The 17,473-nt window shown below is 39.0% G+C and overlaps 2 protein-coding genes across 4 annotated transcripts; one reads left to right on the top strand and one right to left on the bottom strand.

The window, feature by feature from the left end:
- The first annotated feature begins 75 nt into the window (after positions 1 to 75).
- On the top strand, positions 76 to 1,677 carry spaca9 (sperm acrosome associated 9). The gene is made up of 4 exons (XM_016514290.1): positions 76 to 123; positions 244 to 406; positions 1,041 to 1,243; positions 1,383 to 1,677. Exons 2-4 carry the CDS (start codon positions 263 to 265, stop codon positions 1,675 to 1,677), a joined length of 642 nt encoding a protein of 213 aa, XP_016369776.1. The 5' UTR covers positions 76 to 123; positions 244 to 262.
- A 289-nt stretch (positions 1,678 to 1,966) lies between these two features.
- On the bottom strand, positions 1,967 to 16,261 carry tsc1a (TSC complex subunit 1a). Of its 3 annotated transcripts, none has more exons than XM_016514288.1 (22): positions 16,142 to 16,261; positions 14,690 to 14,887; positions 12,119 to 12,222; positions 11,839 to 11,991; positions 10,910 to 11,054; positions 10,610 to 10,764; positions 10,420 to 10,493; positions 10,164 to 10,324; positions 9,582 to 9,694; positions 9,131 to 9,293; positions 8,928 to 9,040; positions 8,763 to 8,811; positions 8,590 to 8,673; positions 8,007 to 8,487; positions 7,853 to 7,923; positions 7,255 to 7,427; positions 6,497 to 6,679; positions 6,228 to 6,338; positions 5,968 to 6,090; positions 4,932 to 5,119; positions 4,187 to 4,351; positions 1,967 to 4,019 (listed from the first exon to the last, which is right to left on the bottom strand). In XM_016514288.1, the coding sequence occupies exons 2-22, from the start codon at positions 14,796 to 14,798 to the stop codon at positions 3,527 to 3,529; spliced, it is 3,411 nt and encodes a 1,136-aa protein (XP_016369774.1). In that variant the 5' UTR covers positions 14,799 to 14,887; positions 16,142 to 16,261; the 3' UTR covers positions 1,967 to 3,526. The 3 variants fall into 3 exon arrangements, with proteins under 3 accessions (XP_016369774.1, XP_016369775.1, XP_016369773.1); XM_016514289.1 differs by having other exon boundaries at positions 7,880 to 7,923; XM_016514287.1 differs by having other exon boundaries at positions 8,763 to 8,821; positions 8,929 to 9,040.
- Between the last annotated feature and the right edge of the window lie 1,212 nt (positions 16,262 to 17,473).

Here is a 17,473-nt window from a genome sequence, read left to right as displayed (position 1 = left end):
CACCACGACCAGAGAGAGCACAAGTATCATACTCTTGTTACTGAGCAACGCAAATTCAATTACGCAGAAACAGTAGCGACTCTGCGGAAATTTGATATGCCGTTATAACGCGTACTAATACAGGTAAGTTCTAATATTACATGTCATGAATACTATTTATTTTTACAATATGATCTTTATAATAAAATTCTTCACTGCATAAGTTCTTATTCGGCACTGCACTGCTGTATCCATTTTAAACAGGTTAACTACTAAAATTGAGATGGCTGACGTCAGAGAGCAGCTACTTTCCACTGAGCAGAAGCATAAACTTTTCAAACAACAGCAGTTTATATTTATAACGGCTCTTGAGCGCTCGAGGGAGCACGCCAGGGACAAAACGCAGCCTGTCTCCACCGTGACACAGGTGATGATTTATTCACACTTTCCACACTTTCCAAAGTAATCACACTTTACGGTGTTATGGTCAAATATTCTTATAATTACTTAAAGCGTCTGCTAAATGTAAAAGTAAAATTACACAATAACTACACTATTGTTCTACAGTTTGGGACGGTAAGATGTTTTTAAATGTTTTGGAAAAAGGTCTTCTGCTCAACAAGTCTGCTTTTATTTCATAAAAATAGTAATGAAATATTATTTCAATTTAAAGTAATTATTTGCAATTTTGGGACATTTTAAATGTAATTCATTCCTGTGATGGCAGGCTGTTTAAAGCAGCCAATACTCCAGTCTTCAGTGTCACAAGATTCCGCAGAAATCTTGTTTAGCATGCTAAATTGGTACTCAAAAACATTTCCTATTATTAATAATGTAGAAAGCAGCTATGTAATGTAGCTAAATACAAGAATTATATATATATATATATTAAAAAAAACACCTTACTGACCCCAAACTTTCAAACAGTAGTGTATGTGTACTTATAAGTTCCACATATTATTGCTAATTAGTTGCACTAAATACATACTAATGTAATTACACGGACTGTAACACTGATCTTAAGTTTGACCTTATTAGTAAATAATGATGTTCCTCTGTAGGTCCAAAGGTACTTGAATCACCACTGCAGCAATTCCACAGACAGACGCATCTTCTTGCTCTTTTTGGAAATTATTTCAGGTCTTGAAGGTGTTTTAAAACATTTGGAGTCCTCACTGTCAAGCAAAAACACTTCTAGTGAGGGGCTGAACACTTGCAGGGAGATCCTGAGCCCCAACAGCAACATCAGTCAGCTAAGAGCACAGTTAAGTGACAGGAAAACACACTAGTTATTTAAATTTATATTTAAATTATCCAGCATAAGGATGCTATAGTTTATTTTGCACATTGATTGAAATCACATGGTAACGAACCTCAGTTGTTGTTTTTTTCCTACTTCACAGCTATCCACACAATGAGATCAACCGGCTAAGCTGTGATGAAGCAAGAAATTTCTATGGTGGGATTGTGAGTGTGATTCCACTGGCTCTAGACCTCCTCAACACCTACAGCAGAGGTGCTCAACGTGTCACTCCAACAGCTACAGAAACATCTCAACAAACGGTTGCAAAAAATGCAGAGATGGTTGAAGGCCTTGATAAAGACACCAGTAACAAACGGAGTAGATATAAAAAAGGTGCAGGTGGCTGGCATGCTGGAAAACCAGCCTGGAAGCCACCAGGAAATACAAGGAGATAAAACACTTCTTCAGCACTTATGCATGTATTGCAGTGAGCTGTCACACAAAGTATTATTAAATATACAAATACCATTTTAAAATCGATGACTATGACAAAAATATGCAAAACATATATTTTATTTTATTTTTTTTGTTGATCATATCAAGTAGGACAACACAAATCTGTTTTCTCAAATTTAAAACAGAGTCTCTGGTTACCCGTTACACCCGTCACCGTCTGGTTGTACCATAGTTCAGATAACTTTCAACAAAAGACTTAAGGTGACGGACAGACTTCCTACTTTTTTCAGTAAGGCATTTCGTGAAACAACAAAATGTTTGAGAGGGCTTTTGGTATAAAAACAGAAATTAAAGTCTGAGTGACAGGGAAACGAAGCACAAGCTGTAAGACCACACTCGTAGTGAACTGTGATAAAACAGTCTAAACAGAAAGAAAAACAGCAGTGATTTCCATAGATTTCAATTCTCATTGTAAACTCTCTGAGCCATTTACCCAGCTGGCAGGCTGAAGCCAGCATTTTATTTTCTTTGCACTTCACATATTCCAACAGCACTTCACATATTCCAATAATAGCCTGCACTGAAAACAAACCCTTGGGGCAAGTTTTTTAGAAAGAGACAAGTATATTGCTCTGCTAAGGTTCAGCAATCTTAAGAAGGCATGAATTAAAAAAAAGAAAGAAGTGCTTTTACTTCAGCCAGCTGCAGCCCATTATAAGAAGCCTTTTCTTCGCAGATGGGGTATGACCTGTGTAAGACAAAAATGAAAGAATATAATAGAGGGACATAAGCCTTCTGGCTTTTAGCGAGCAGCTTCCTTTCAGAGTTTAGTGTGTCAAAGTATTGCAGTGGCCGTATATTGTACGCTATTAACACAAGAGCATTCACCCATCAGACACATCTTAGACCAAAAAGATATTCTCGTTGCACAACAGGTCTCAACTGGACAAATGCACCTACAGCAGCCTGGTCTGTGTTCTATAAGGCTCTGACGGTCCTGCAAAGCAGCAATCTAAATCGGTTTATTTTTCCCATCACCACTCATACCTTCGATCTGGCATGAAGTGTTAACTAAGAAGTATTGCACTGGTGACTGGGCGCTACAATCCCAGCGGAGAACTTAATGCATAAAAATAAAATCTATTACTCGAAACAACACAAGACTTGCTTATTCTCTATAGGCGAAGCCCACTGCTACGGCATATACACGGCTCGCCTCAGCAAAGAAATGTGATTTCTTACTCTACCTCACCTATTTCACATAGCTTCTTTTTTTTTGTTTTTCACATTTTTAATCGAACTGATTAGTTGGTTGGCATGATCTATTTACAGTGCTGCATTTGCAATGATCACACTCGGTAATGTGCAATTTCTGAGTCATATCAGCGGAAATTAACAATGCTCATCTCGCAGCGACTCGAGGGGGCATTTTGCATGTAAAAATTAAGGAGGATTGGAAACCGAACGGTACTATTACAAGAGCAAATACAGTGATTAAGTCAATACATTTGCTGAAAAGTACAGTGAGGCCCGAATAACATCCAACGCAATATAATCACCACGGTTGCTCACTAAATGCCGAAAAAAAAAAAAAATATATATATATACTGAATTACAATGAATTCATATTAAACAGAAGGTAAGTGAAGCTATTCTCTTGCCACTGTGGTGACTACATGGCAAATGCCAAGTGACAACCCTTTTCTTTTTTTGGCGTTTTGTAGTACAAGAGCTTTTAAAATGAGCTAAAACTTTGCAAACCACTCTAACAAAAAGAGCAGTGCATTCTAATACTGGGTCCAAAATGATCCTCTTCTAACTGCAGGCAATCATGTCAGCAGTGTACAATCAATGCTCATGGTGGGTCTCGTTGTAGTCCATGATTCTCAGATCCTGCTGCCTCCTCCGCTGAATATTATACGCCCGGGGTCTGTCCATGGGCTGCAGGTCAGCCTGCTCAGTAGCCTCTTCAAGCTCCACGCTCTCTGTGGGGTCTGTGATTGCCTCAACCTTAAGATCCTTAGAGAGGCAGGTAAAGGCGGCCGGCTCACCCTCATAGTGGCTCTCGCTCTTATTTCGAAACATCTCTCTGGCTCTCTTACCCAAAAAGCTTCCGGTACTGGGGTAAGAGCCAACTGCCAGCGGGGAGTCGCAGGGGAGGGCAGGAAATGAACGGGTAAGGGCGGAAAGATCTTCTTGACTGCCATTAATGAGTGCTGTGGGTGTCTGAGGAGACCCGGCAGATATTTCACCATTGATAAACACGTGCATGCCTTCCTCTTTTTTCACAGGGTCGGCTGATAGAGACGGAGCAGATGGGCCTGTACTGTTGCCATTTGGCCTGAAACACAAATGGAAATAGAATTCTACTACACTTTCAACAACCCATCATCTTTCTATCTTATATTTTGCCCTGTAAAGTCTAGAATGCATTACAGAACACACCATTTGTATTTGTAAATCAGTCTGTGGAGGAGAAACATATGTGCATGACAATACGGAACATACCTCTGGTTGGGAGGACTGTTGGGCTCAGAAGTGGGCTCTGCTGGTGATTTAGTGTTCAGGTTTTTGAGCTCTATCTGGCTATAGAGCTCAAGTAGCTCAGATTGTAATGCCTGAGTGATGTGCTTCTGGGCCAGATACCTGTTCTCTGAAGCCTGCAGCTGCTCCCTACAGGAAACAAAAAACCAGTGCAGACAAGGATTAAATAGGCAAATCTTAGAGCAAGATGCTTTTGAAGAGATGAACAGAACCTGATGATCCATACTGTACAGATCAATACAGCACCACTTTATTAGATCTATCATTTGCATCATTAGCAAAAATATCATACCTAATACATAATAAACAGGGTTTAAGTGCAAAACACAGGAGGTTCACTAGTTGTTAAATATAATAAGTAAATAATAAAAATGTAAAGTTAGAATGAGTATTTACCTATTTTAATTATTTAAAAATGCAAACAAAATCAAACTAAAACAATTTTATTTGTTTGCCTGCATTTGACAATAATCAGAGAACCATGCACATACAAATGTGTTAAATATTTAAATATTAACATAAAATATCAAGGGGTACATCAAGTAAATATTTTAAGGTGTTCAGCTGGTAAATCAGTTCTGAAAACCCTGTAATATAATAATATAATATAATCCCCTGTGTAATAAGAATTAAGACTTAGAATCAAACCAATATCATAAAATGAATTTGAACTTTCATCAGGACAATGAAGGTGAAGGTAAGCTCATACATGGCCTGGCTTTTGACATTTTCCAGCAGTTTCTTTTGCTCTCGGATGACTTGCTCTTTCTTGGGGAGTTGGGTCTCCAGGTCTGTGATGCGCTGTTGGGCGGCTTCAAGTCTCTGACTCTGCTGCAGAGAGCTCTGCCTCAAACGCTCAACCTCACGCAGAGAAGATGCCTGCAGCATATTCAGCTCCTAACAGTCACGAGAGATCAAGTCAACAATCAGCATATTTTTCAGGTATAAGAATGAATCGCATTAGCCACTATTTTATAGAGTGCTGTTAAAAAATAAAACTCACAAACTAGAGATCCACTGGTTTATGCTATGATGCAAGTCATAAGTCATGATAAGTCAGTAGTTAAAGGCAGAGTAAGCGATTTCTGGTAGCCAATGTTGATATTTGAAATCACCAAAACAAACACGCCCCTACCCCAAAAGGGTCTTGCCCCTATTTTGATAGCTCCGCCCCACATATACGTACGCAACCCAGGCAACGATTAGTTCTGTGAAACAAAGCAAAACCAATGTTACACCGTGTCTACAGATGTGAGCGGCGCGGCGCAACAAATCCCCGTCAGAAAACTGCTGCCGGGTTCTATTTATGAGGTGCTGACACAAATTTCAAACGGTTTTCAATGGTCGTTTGATCGCGTCCAGACTTTAGCTGTTGTAGACACGGTGTTACTCACCTATTGAGAAGAAACAAAGCAACCTCGGCGTCCGATCGCAGGCCTCCGCTCCTTGAGTTCTCTCCAGCGCTGGAAAGCTGATCCGATATTTACACGGGTCCTACTTCTTGCCTTATCGTTCCGCAGACGTTTTCCTCTTTTGTTTTTTATCCGCCATCTCTATCTTTCTGTCGCTCGGCTCAGCTAATGTCCGTCCCATGCACTGAAAGCTCTCTCCTCCACATCACGAGACGAGTAGACACGCCCCTTATTGCTGATTGGCTACAAGTTTGTTTTGCTATTCGGCCCGAATCAGTTTTCTAAAGTGTTTTTGAAAAATCACATACCCTGCCTTTAATAATCACTGCCTACCTTGCTAACCTCAGGCCCCAAGCGGTCGATTTCCTCCACACATAACTTGTTGGCTTCAGCCAAAAGCAGCAGCTGCTTGTTCAGGAAAGCCATCTGCTGCTCCATGTTTTCACTATTGTTCAGCTGTGGTTGGATAAATCAGGAACACAAATCAAAATCAAGCAAATCAATAAATAAGACCTTTATCTTTTTGCTTTCAAATTATTATTGCAGTGTGATAGTGTTTTATATAGAATATCTTTGTCATAAACAAGTCTTACCTTGATGGACAGCTGGCTGAGCATGTGTCCCATATTACACACTTTGTTATTGGCTTTCTGGAGCTCTGCCTCCATTTCTCCGACCTTCTTCTGATTCTCTTGCAAATCACTCTGTAAATGATGCCACATAAAACATTAGTATTTAACACAGAGCACACATGCTCTTCTATATTCCAGCAATGGAATGGCAAATGCTGACCATTTTTGTGTGCTGTATTGTGAGCAAGATTAACTATGTAATTGTTCATGTCCTACAGCCCTATGATCACCTTTAGCTCCTGCATCTTTGAGTAGTAGTCATTCCTCTCCTTCTGTAGCTGCTGAATTTGAGTCTGCAGTTGGTTCACAAGAGCATCTCTGTCTTCCTGTATATGCCTGGAGCGCCTCTGTTCCTCTTTCAGGCTTACCTGCACAGTCTTGATCTCAATGTCCTGAAGCTTGAGTTGGGTTTTCTGCCACACACACAAAAATCACATCACTGGAAAATCACTTAGAAGAAACAACAACTTAAGAAGGCTTTTGTTTCAAGCCTGACAAGACTTTGAGGGGTTTTAACAGAGTACGGTCACGCCAAGACCTTAACACTTTCACATTTTCTGCACTGATTATAAAGGAACATTTGAAGAGTTCAGACGCAAAAGCCTCTAAGTGCCGTCTGAAATGTTCTTCTAAAAACAGTATTTTCCTCTTCATTTTCAACCTATTCATTGCCATTCAAGTCAAATTACTGAACCTACACAAAGGAGCCTGATAAAAATGCTCATTTTAAAAGAAAATTTCAAATGGCACTTGGAGGCTTTTGCATCTGAACTCTTCATTTACAGAATTCTTCAGAACGGATTTTTAAAATGTGATAAATGGAGCTGAAAGTACTATTGCTTATTGGGTTGTAAAGTGTGATGAAACAAAAATATTTAATGAATATGCAAAGAATGGGGTATGTAACGAACTTAGTGACTGATAAGCTTTTCAACTATATGCAGAATTTTGCACAGGCCTGGGTAATTCTTCTAGTTTCATTAATTACCATGGAGTTGTTTTGCTCTTCCAGTGCAGTAGTGTTGACAATACGTCCAAACAGACGGCGGTTACGAAGTGCATGTTGCTCTCTCTTGTGTCTCTCATACAGCAGCTGGTTATGCAGCAATAGCAGCTGACTGCGCAACATCCCCAGCTCATCTGATGATGCCGACACAGGACCTGGAAAATACACTGCAGTCAATTCAAATGCACCAGAACAGCGCTGTAGTTTAAATGTGTAAAACAACAACAACAACAACAACAAAAACTAATGTAGAATTAAGGCTGCAGGATATTGGAAAAACAATACAATAAAATAATAAAATAACAAAGAAAAACAACACTAAGCACAATATGGCTTTTCATTTCAACATATATTGTGATGCTATACTAAAAATCTACAGGGATTAAGGTTATTCATCTTATCATGACCAACACAACGCTGTTTGAGGATTTTATAAAGAATGACAGAAAACAGTAAAAGAAAGTATTTAGAGGAAAGGGACAGGAAAATGGAAACAAACAGGAAAGTTGGAGGAGAAAAGCTGGAGGACACAGGCGTCTTGAGCCCGGAGAGCCTATGAATTAGTAAAATTACTAAATACCTTTTCCTTTATTGCTATGCTGTTTACCTCCAGAGTGTGGGTCTGCTGATTGGCTTTGAGAGGACAGAGTTCTGCAAGAAAACGGACACTCTTCTGTCACATTTCCTCTAAAACACTTTCAGTAGTCATATTAGTAAGAACAACAGAAGCGTACCTCTTCAGCACTTTCTCATGGGTGTCATGACCCTGCTGAATAACACGGTCCAACACCTCCAGAGGGGATGTGGCAGAAAAATCCTCCCCCTCTAGCTCCTCTTGGTGCTCGCTTACTTCTTCAGCCCTTCGGATGGCCTCTGTGGTCTTCCGCTCCAAAAACAGAGATGCCACTTTAGGCAGGGCGAGGTCAAACAGTGGCTCGTAAGGCATGGACCCCTTCGTCAGATCAGACAGATAACGGTTACTGCTCTTTCCGTTCTCAATGGGGGTGAAAGTGGGCCAGAAGGACCAGGGTTGCTGCTCTCCTCCTCCTTTGGCAGATTCAACCCTGTTGGGTGTGGACACTAAATTCTGCTCATGGCTGGGGTGAGACGAGAGAAGGGTGTCCAAGGAGCCTGAAAATGAGGAATCCAGGCCTGGCCTCGTTCCAAAGTCCAGTCTCCCGAGAGTCAGACTCAAAATCTCCTCACTGATGATATCTTGAAAGAAAACATTGGAGAAGCTCATTGAAAATGAAGGCATGATTAACCACACTTTTAATGTGTGGGACTCATTGTTTTGCATGACGTCACTGCTCTCACCATGCTCTCTCTCCCCATCTGTCCTTTTGACAATGTCAGAGAGCTGTGCCATTGACACCGGAATCTTGGCATCACTTGCACCTCCTAAAAGTAGCAAAAGTAAAGCACATGAACTAGTGTGTGTCAGTTACTAAATTAAATGAGACTCTATAAATCTCAGCAGATATTCTCACCGTTGTTTTTAATACTCCTAGGTGTGACTTTCCCAAGCTCTTTGGCCGTCTGAATAACCGGAATAGTTTTAGACAGAAAAGCATTTTTATGAAAACACGCTCACAGAATATTTCTCAGAATGTGTTTAATAAGTAATAAAGCAAATGCTTTATGCGTCCATGAACCTTAGCCTGAGTACTGCTGGTGTTTTGGGCAGGCTGCCCTATTTCCTCTGAGAGTGATGGGAGAGGAGATGACCCTGAGGGTGTGGAGGGAGATAGGGTCCATTTTCCATCCCCTGTAACAAAAATAACACCTGAAGCCATGCGAGGGACCAAACAAACAAGCAGAACCATTTGCTTTCTAGACTAGAATGCATTTGGCTGACCTGAAGTGCTGTGGATCCGTCCTGAGAGGTGGGAGGCACTATGTGAGACGTCAGAAACTGTGGTGGGGGACATTCCTCTAGAGCTGGGAGGGGTGGTCATCCCACACACTGAGGAAGGACTCCACATCTCCTCCTTCGTCCCTGAGGAGTTCATCCTATCACTCTATTGATGGACCAATCATAAATTCATTCAGTTAGGGGTTATATACATGCTAATCTGCATTTAGAGGCTTGTTCTGACTTTCGGAACAATATGGATAACTATAGCTATTTTGTTTAATTGTCATATTGCTTGTATTTACAATCTTTGCTCATTTTATTACTGATGGCTTACTTGTCTTCGGTGGGCTTGAGAACTTTCACTTGTTACTGTATGTACTTGTTATCGGGAAATGAAATTACTCATAAAATATGTTGGTCATTTCACCTCACTTATTTGGAGGATTCTTACCTGATGGTTGAGGGTCTGTGCGCTGGAACCTGAGTCTTGGGTTACAGTGAGATAAGGTAGTGACAGAGAAAGAGACTGACGAACAGCAGCCATTGGTGTGACAGATGTGATTTCTGTTAGCAGAAAAAGTAGTTAAGATTCACAATCAGTAATCACACAGGAAAATTAAAAAAACATATATTAATTCTTAATACACAAAAAATGTCAAAGCCTTTCTTTATTATATGTAGATTTCATAAGTTGGTCTCCTTTAGACATGAATGAGTTGGTATTTGGTAAGTTTCTACTATAGTGGTTTTGTACATATATGTGTGTGAATATATGTATTTGCTTCTTAATTAGTAGATGGAATTATCTTGTTTGTTTTATGAGGTGCAACTTATGATTTATTTTTTATTTTTTTAACTGATAAATAATTTATGATGAAGACCTGTGTATGCAAAAGCCTTAGTTTCGATTTTCAAAATAAAACTCTTGTGACTGGATTTCCCTTTTCCATTGGAAAGATTTACAGACAATAATTACACAGGACATCACTAAATTAGTATTTAGTAAATATAAGTCATAAATAAATCATTTTACCATGGATGCTGAGCTCTGAGCATGATCGGCTATGGTCTACAGAGCGCCTTGGTATGTGATCTGACAGAGAGGAGTATCCTTCTTCAGATGATGCCTCCTTAGAATCCAGTGAAATTTTGGCACATTCAATCACAATATCATGAGGCTCAAATCTCTTCCATCTACACACAGTTAAAAACAGTAAATCATGAAAAATTTCATGTTCACTGGATCATGTTATGATATAACAGAAATCATAATATTTCATTTTACGTACCTAATTGGATCAACCTCATAGTCTTTGGTTCCGGTGATGAGCTCAGGATGTATCCGTACATACTCCAACATGGGCTGATATAAAAGGAGGAGGAAATTTTAGGGCAGGTATTGGAATAGTAATAATAGTTTTGCCACTTATATGAAGTGACCATTCTTAAAATTGTGTGGAACGAAAGATAAAACCTCACCTTCACCACTTCCTCAAATGTGTCAACATTTTCTTTCATACTGTAGTGGGCACGCAAGTAAGAAATGAAATTACAGGGATACATGCCATATAGACGATGAAAAAGTGAGTATACGCTGGCATGTAGATGGACTGCAAACACTCCATGAGCATGACCTACAGGACACATTCATCGAATGAGTACTTTTAGACCAAGTTATGTTTCAACTCTAGAAACATAGCACTTCCAAGAACTGAAGCTTAATAAACACCATTTCATTTACAAAAGACAAAGATTTTTGCAGTGTTTCTGCCCGAGTACCTGGGTGACGTTTGTTCCAGGCAGCAAGCCTTCCAAAGATGTCAAAGTACTCGCACAGAAGCTGTTTATTGGTTTGAGGAATCATGGGTAGTAGAGCGATCAACACCAGCACACCAGTTATGAGAACTACAACATCAGAGTCAGCCTGGAAGTAAAAATAAAAAATAAATTAAATTGAATTACTACCACTACCATTGTAGTGTTAAACTACAATGGTAGTGGTACAAAAGTTACAAAAGTTAAGGTTCAGTGAGACGTAAAAAAACACCAACACAATACTTTTCTTCAGCAAGGATGGATTAAATGTATTAAGTGGAATAAATATTCCAATAGGGTCAACTTAACCAAAGGTCCCTGGATAAAATTTTTGATTTTGTAAATTTTTTTCTGAAGAAAGATAAACATTGCATAATATTAAATGTCATGGATGTATATTTACAGAGTAATCCGCTATTCTGAGATTCAGAGCCAAATTAGCTAATACATGTATATCCTTCTTCAGAAAAAAAGTCTGAAATTTCGTTCATTTTACACAGAATGATCCAATAGAAAAGTTGTTTTAAATTGTAATAATATTCCCCAATATAACCGTTTTAATATATTTTTGATCATGAGACTTAAAAATCCATTTAAATATCTAAAAACTGAACCAACATTTTTGAACAGTAGTTTATATAGTTGTACATACATATGCACACACACACTCACATATATATATAGTATATGTATAGAAGCCAATTTATGGACAACAAGAGGGTAAATAAATGACAATCTTCATTTTTGGATGAAATATCCCATTAAAACAATTTCCACAGTAGAATTCAATTTCTGTTTTCTCAAGTCAGAACAACCCACATGTAAGCCATTATCCAAGTTCAAAGTCCCATTTGTTACCCTATCACACTTGACTGGCTTTGAATTTTTGGTACCTTGAGGCATTTGAGCAGCGAGGCAAGCAGAGGGAAGCGAGCGATCTTGTGGATCCATGGTGGCTGCTTGCGAACAATATGGCCGAGGAGGGTGATAGTGGAGAGGCGGCAGCTCTGCTTGCCCATACATTCATTCATCTTATCTAAAAGATACTACAAAGAAATATATCCAGATGAGGCTTGTTATTCATTAATCAGTGATGTTCTGAAATCCATGATGAATCAATCACTATTAACCAAAGTGTATACTGAAGACTACTGAAGATGAGTCTTCCTTCACCTTATCATGGGGCTCCCTGACAGAAGACAGGATGTCCACAGCTTGAGATGAGCTTGTCTCCAGGAAATTGTCTACAAGGCTATTCAGCAACATGGTCCCTTTATCTGTCAAAAACAAATTACTACATGTATCCATTGACACTAACAAACATATTAAAGGGATAGTTCACCCAAAAATTCTGTCATTAATTACTCACCCTCATGTTGTTCTAAACCTGTAAGACCTTCGTTCATCTTCAGAACACAAATTAAGATATTTTTGAGAGCTCTCTGACAGCAATGTATTTAACACAATCAACGTCCAGAAACGTAGCAAGGAGATCGGTAAAATAATCCATGTGACATAAGGGGTACAACCTTAATTTTTATGAAGCTACGAGATTACTTTTTGTATGCAAAGAAAACAAAAATAATGACTTTATTCAACACTTTGTCTCCTCCGCATCACCCTAGCGCCATTTTGGAGAGTATCCACTGAACGTAAACAGCGTATGCTGTTCTGTGTCAGCTGCGCCACGCGGATACTAGTGCTGTGTTCGATACGACAATGTATCGTCACAGAGATTTGAGCTGGCCCTGTATCGATATTGTGGCACGTGTGCAGCAGTGGACCGCGCTTAATTTGAATACAAGAACAACGTTTAAAATTGAGTAAAAAAATTGCGAGGTTTCTAAAAAGTAATGAATAGAGCATAATATATATAGTAGGGATGCGCCGATCCGATATTCATATCGGTATCGGCTCCGATAGTGCCATTTTTCTCGGATCGGGTATCGTCAGAGAGGGCCTATCCAAATCCGAGATTTTATTTATTTTTTTCTTTATAATGAAGTAGTCTGTATCTAGTAGATTGTGAAAGAATGATTATCAGTTCCACACACAAGAGATATATAAATTCTACATTTATTTAAGTGAGGGAAAAAAACTTCACTGGTATCGGATCGGTAATCGGCCAATACCGAACCCTAGGTATCGGTATCGGTATCTGAGGCGAAAAAGGCGGATCGGAGCATCCCTAATATATAGGCTATAACAAGGTTTAATCTGGCCGCAGAGGAACACAACTGGGTTGCCTGAAATAAAGAGATGTAATCCCCGAAACAGAGCTTCCCCCTTGCGCAATACAGAAATATCTGCTAAGTGTGCAACTTATCTTTGTCAACCTGGCAACCATGTGTACGCGCAGTCTCTCCACTGTGGATAAACGAGCTTGCTTTCTGAAAACACCGGTTTTAGTTTTAGCTTGCAGTTTAGCGATCTCCACTTCAACTCTCTATTGTACTGTGGTACAGTTATGGAGGCCCTTCATAATGCAGAGGTCAACTGCCTGCTCTGCCAATAGTTAGAAATGACCCTATAGTATGCAGCGTTTAATAAACAGCTGTTTTACTAAATTCTTCTGAGGTGAAATTCAGTGCAGTCCCGTATCGGGATACATATCGTATTGTGGCCTCTGTATACTTTGCTGGTGATACACAGCCCTAGCGGATACCTTGTTTTCGTTCAAATCAAAGCATAAACAATGTAGAAAGCATATCCGCAAAGCACAGCTGACACAGAACAGCATACCAGAGATTATCTTACTATAGGGAAATGAGAGGGTCTGTATTACTTACTATTGGAGAAAGCGTAACGGCTAACTTGGATAACGTGTCCCTTAATAACCAATCACATAACAGCCTTGACGTCATTGAATTTCAGTCAGAGTTGTGCAACACTCAATTGCCGTTTACGGATCCCATAGGAATGAATGAGAAGTGCCGTAAGCTGAATCCCACCAGTCGCAAAAAGTCAGTGACTTCTCTTATAAAACAGCATTTTTTTTGTGATGAAATATAAAAATAGTTCAATCCAAAACTATTCTTTAGTGTAAAACGTGTTGAAGATTAGCAGATAGGCTGTCGATTCATTAAATGATAAGCCGTTTCCTCTAAAAAGCTGTTTATTCAGCGTAGTGAAGCCTCTCCTCCATTTACATCCATTAAAAAAAAAAAACGGCCGCTGGTCTCCTTTCCCACGTACTGCCAGACCGGAAGCGTTAGCATTAGCCATTACGCTTTTTCAGCTAATGGTTGCAGGCTTGCCTTCTAGTGGCTTTGAGCATACGGTGTTTACGTTCAGTGGATACTCTCCAAAATGGTGCTACGGTGACACGGAGGAGACAAATTGTTGAATAAAGTCGTTATTTTTGTTTTCTTTGCATACAAAATGTAATCTTGTAGCTTCGTAAAATTAAGGTTGAATCCCTGATGTCACATGGATTATTTTACAAATCTCCTTGCTACGTTTCTGGACCTTGATCGTGGTAATTACATTGCTGTCTATGGAGGGTCAGATAGCTCTCAGAATTCATCAAAAATATCTTAATTTGTGTTCTGAAGATGAACAAAGGTCTTACGGGTTTGGAACAACATGAGGGTGAGTAATTAATGACAGAATTTTCATTTTTGGGTGAACTATCCCTTTAAGTAGTGAAAGTTCAAACACAAGTTGGACACACGTAATGGTACAATTGGTTCTCAATTTGACCCATGCACTTGAGAAGTTATGTGAACACAAGAGCTGACTAACCTGCGCTGAGTGTTTCCTGCAGCAGGTTTTTGACCTGCTCCAGCTCATGTAGGTCAGTGGACCCCAGAAGAGGGACGAGGTCAAACGCATTTGGCTGGTCTTTGGCCATAGCTGTGCAGGACAGTGGGCAGGACTGATGCCTTTGTCACAGCATAAACCGATGCCCTGTGGTGTCAGCATGGGGTGTGTATGCATGAACTAGTGACAAAAATTACAAAACACAATCACTGTAAAAAAAATAAATAAAATTAATGTGAGTGATGTCAACTTGCTACTAAAAAACACTGGCTGTGTCTTTACATCTAGCAATGTGCCAACATAGACAGCGTTTTGGACAGGTGTGCTTTGAGTAGCTATGCAACTGAAAGCTTAGAACTACAACTGAAATACTGCACTAACAAAAAGTACTGAAGTGTACCAGTTCTACATATGTAATATAGAAATACTGTGTTTTAGGACAAGAGCCACAGCAATTACATTTTTGAACTCATGCTGTAGCAATTGTTTTTTGACATGCACCATGGATTTGGACATGTGTTATGGCACTACCAGGTTTTTATGGAAATGAACAATGCCAATACCATGTTTTCTGACATTTACTGTGCTATATCATTGCCAAGACCTTTTTTAAGCACATTTACCATGATTAGGCCTATATCTTATATTTTGGACATGCATATACACACACACACACTCATATTTATGGGGGTCAGTATGGTACACATAAATACCATGATACATGAACATGGTATTCAGTCAGCACCATAGAATAACCATCTGATACCATTACACTATACCAAAACAGTAATATGTTGCAAGGGTGTAATCTCAGCAATCCACTCGTCTATAATACACAAAAAATGATGTCAGTTCACTAGGTGTTGAAACGCAGCCATTATGAAAAGCAAATGTAGACTGTCATGCTGGATTCAGACTGTATAGCGAAGAAAGTTGAACTGCGAGCGTTTATAAAGACTGAAAGCAAATGAAAAGCAGTTGGACTCTTGACTTCACGAATACCCAAACCTAATATTAATCTAAAGACCTTTAACTGTTTTTCTCAGTCTCACGGTGTTAAACTCAATCAATAAAGCAAAACAGTTATTGTAAACGCCATGTATTACGTGTTAGCAGCGCCTTCATCACTGCTAGTAAGAGAGCTTTAACTCTGCCTCACGTCTATGACACCTTTTGCCATCTGTTTTCACTAAAACCCGACTTTCTCTACGACAAATGTGGCACGTTAAACATGCACCAGGCGCCTCAAAAACAATTTATTACCGTACAGAGAGTGCCAACTTCAAACAGTCGCCATCTTGAACACCTCACGACTTTACACTGCTGAGCTGTTTGCGCAGATGAAAAACTTAATATACGTAACGATCCCAGCGAAAGTGCAATCCAAAGCTGAGGGTTTATGGGCTGATGTTTAATTATAGAAAGGATACTGACCGACTCATCTGTCTCGCTGTCACAAGATCACGGCATGAGTGACAGAAAGGTGTGAAGTGCTGCTGTGCAATGAGAGCTAGCTAAGCATGTAGCGGGCGGCTTCAGCGTGACAGAAGCTCACAGCGCATGCGCGGAGCTTTAAAGGACAAACATGTTTATTTGCAAGTAGCAAACAGACTAGAATTTAAAAATGTATTGGCCTATAACTAACAAATATAATTCTAAAACGCATTTCAACATACATTGACGGTACACATGGCAAAAATGTACACCCTGGTAATAAAATCATCATCATCATCATCATCATCACCATACAATAATACAATAGTAGAAGTGTAGTAGTCTATATAAGACACGCATATATTGAATTAAATAAAACAACAACCATAATAATAATAATAATAGTTTACTGGTAAATATTATTAATTAAATATTAACATAATTAGATAATAATCATTATTAAATATAGTGCAAAATATTCATGTGCCAAATTAACAAAAGTACCTGATGTGACCAACTAAGGATATAACAGAGAAATAAACACGTCTAGAATTACTATAATTAATTTTTTTCAATTTCTCTTTCATAAAGTACAAACAAAGCAGTCTGTATTTCACTGAGCTCCTGTGTGGTTTAATTATAGCCTGTTAAGAGGCATTAATTAATGTTGTGAGGTTGCCAACGCATATCTGATTTAGTTGTTCAAGGGAGAATATTAGAGAGCTATTAGCAAAATTTTCCAGAAAGGACAGCAATCAGATAAGACCTTTACAGCAACAATGAGCACTGGGGATCTGACCAAATTAGAAAAAAAGTGGACACTGACCAGGTGCAAACCCAGATAACACTCCAGCTGCTGATATGCCTAATATACTGACAAGGTTATCTCTGCAATGAGCTAAATTTCATTCGGATTTGATCCGACTTATTCATCATGCATATACTCTCACCTCTATATCCCCTGCAGTAGTGGTCTGGCAAGCCCCTCTATTTATCAAAGAATTCTGACAATATATATCACCGTTTCCACAGAAATATTAAGCAGCAAAACTGTTTTCAGCACTGATAATAAGAAGAAATGCTTCTTGAGCACCAAATCAGCATGAATGATTTCTGAAGGATCATGAGACACTGAAGACTGGAGTAATGGAAGATGTTTTGCCATCATATGGTATAAATTACATATTAAAATAAATTCAAATATAAAACCATTATTTTAAATTTAAATTTTTTTGATTTTGTGTAATGTGCGTATCATAAATTATCTTTATTAAACAATGTTTTATAAAGAGAAAAATCCTTTATAGCATATGACTTGTTCTGTTTTGTTAA

This window comes from Sinocyclocheilus rhinocerous, unplaced genomic scaffold, assembly GCF_001515625.1.
Source record: "Sinocyclocheilus rhinocerous isolate Xijiao unplaced genomic scaffold, SAMN03320098_v1.1 scaffold2161, whole genome shotgun sequence".
Classification (NCBI taxonomy): Eukaryota; Metazoa; Chordata; class Actinopteri; order Cypriniformes; family Cyprinidae; genus Sinocyclocheilus; species Sinocyclocheilus rhinocerous.
The sequence above is the reverse complement of the archived record's forward strand: the minus strand, read 5'-3'. Positions and strand labels throughout refer to the sequence as shown.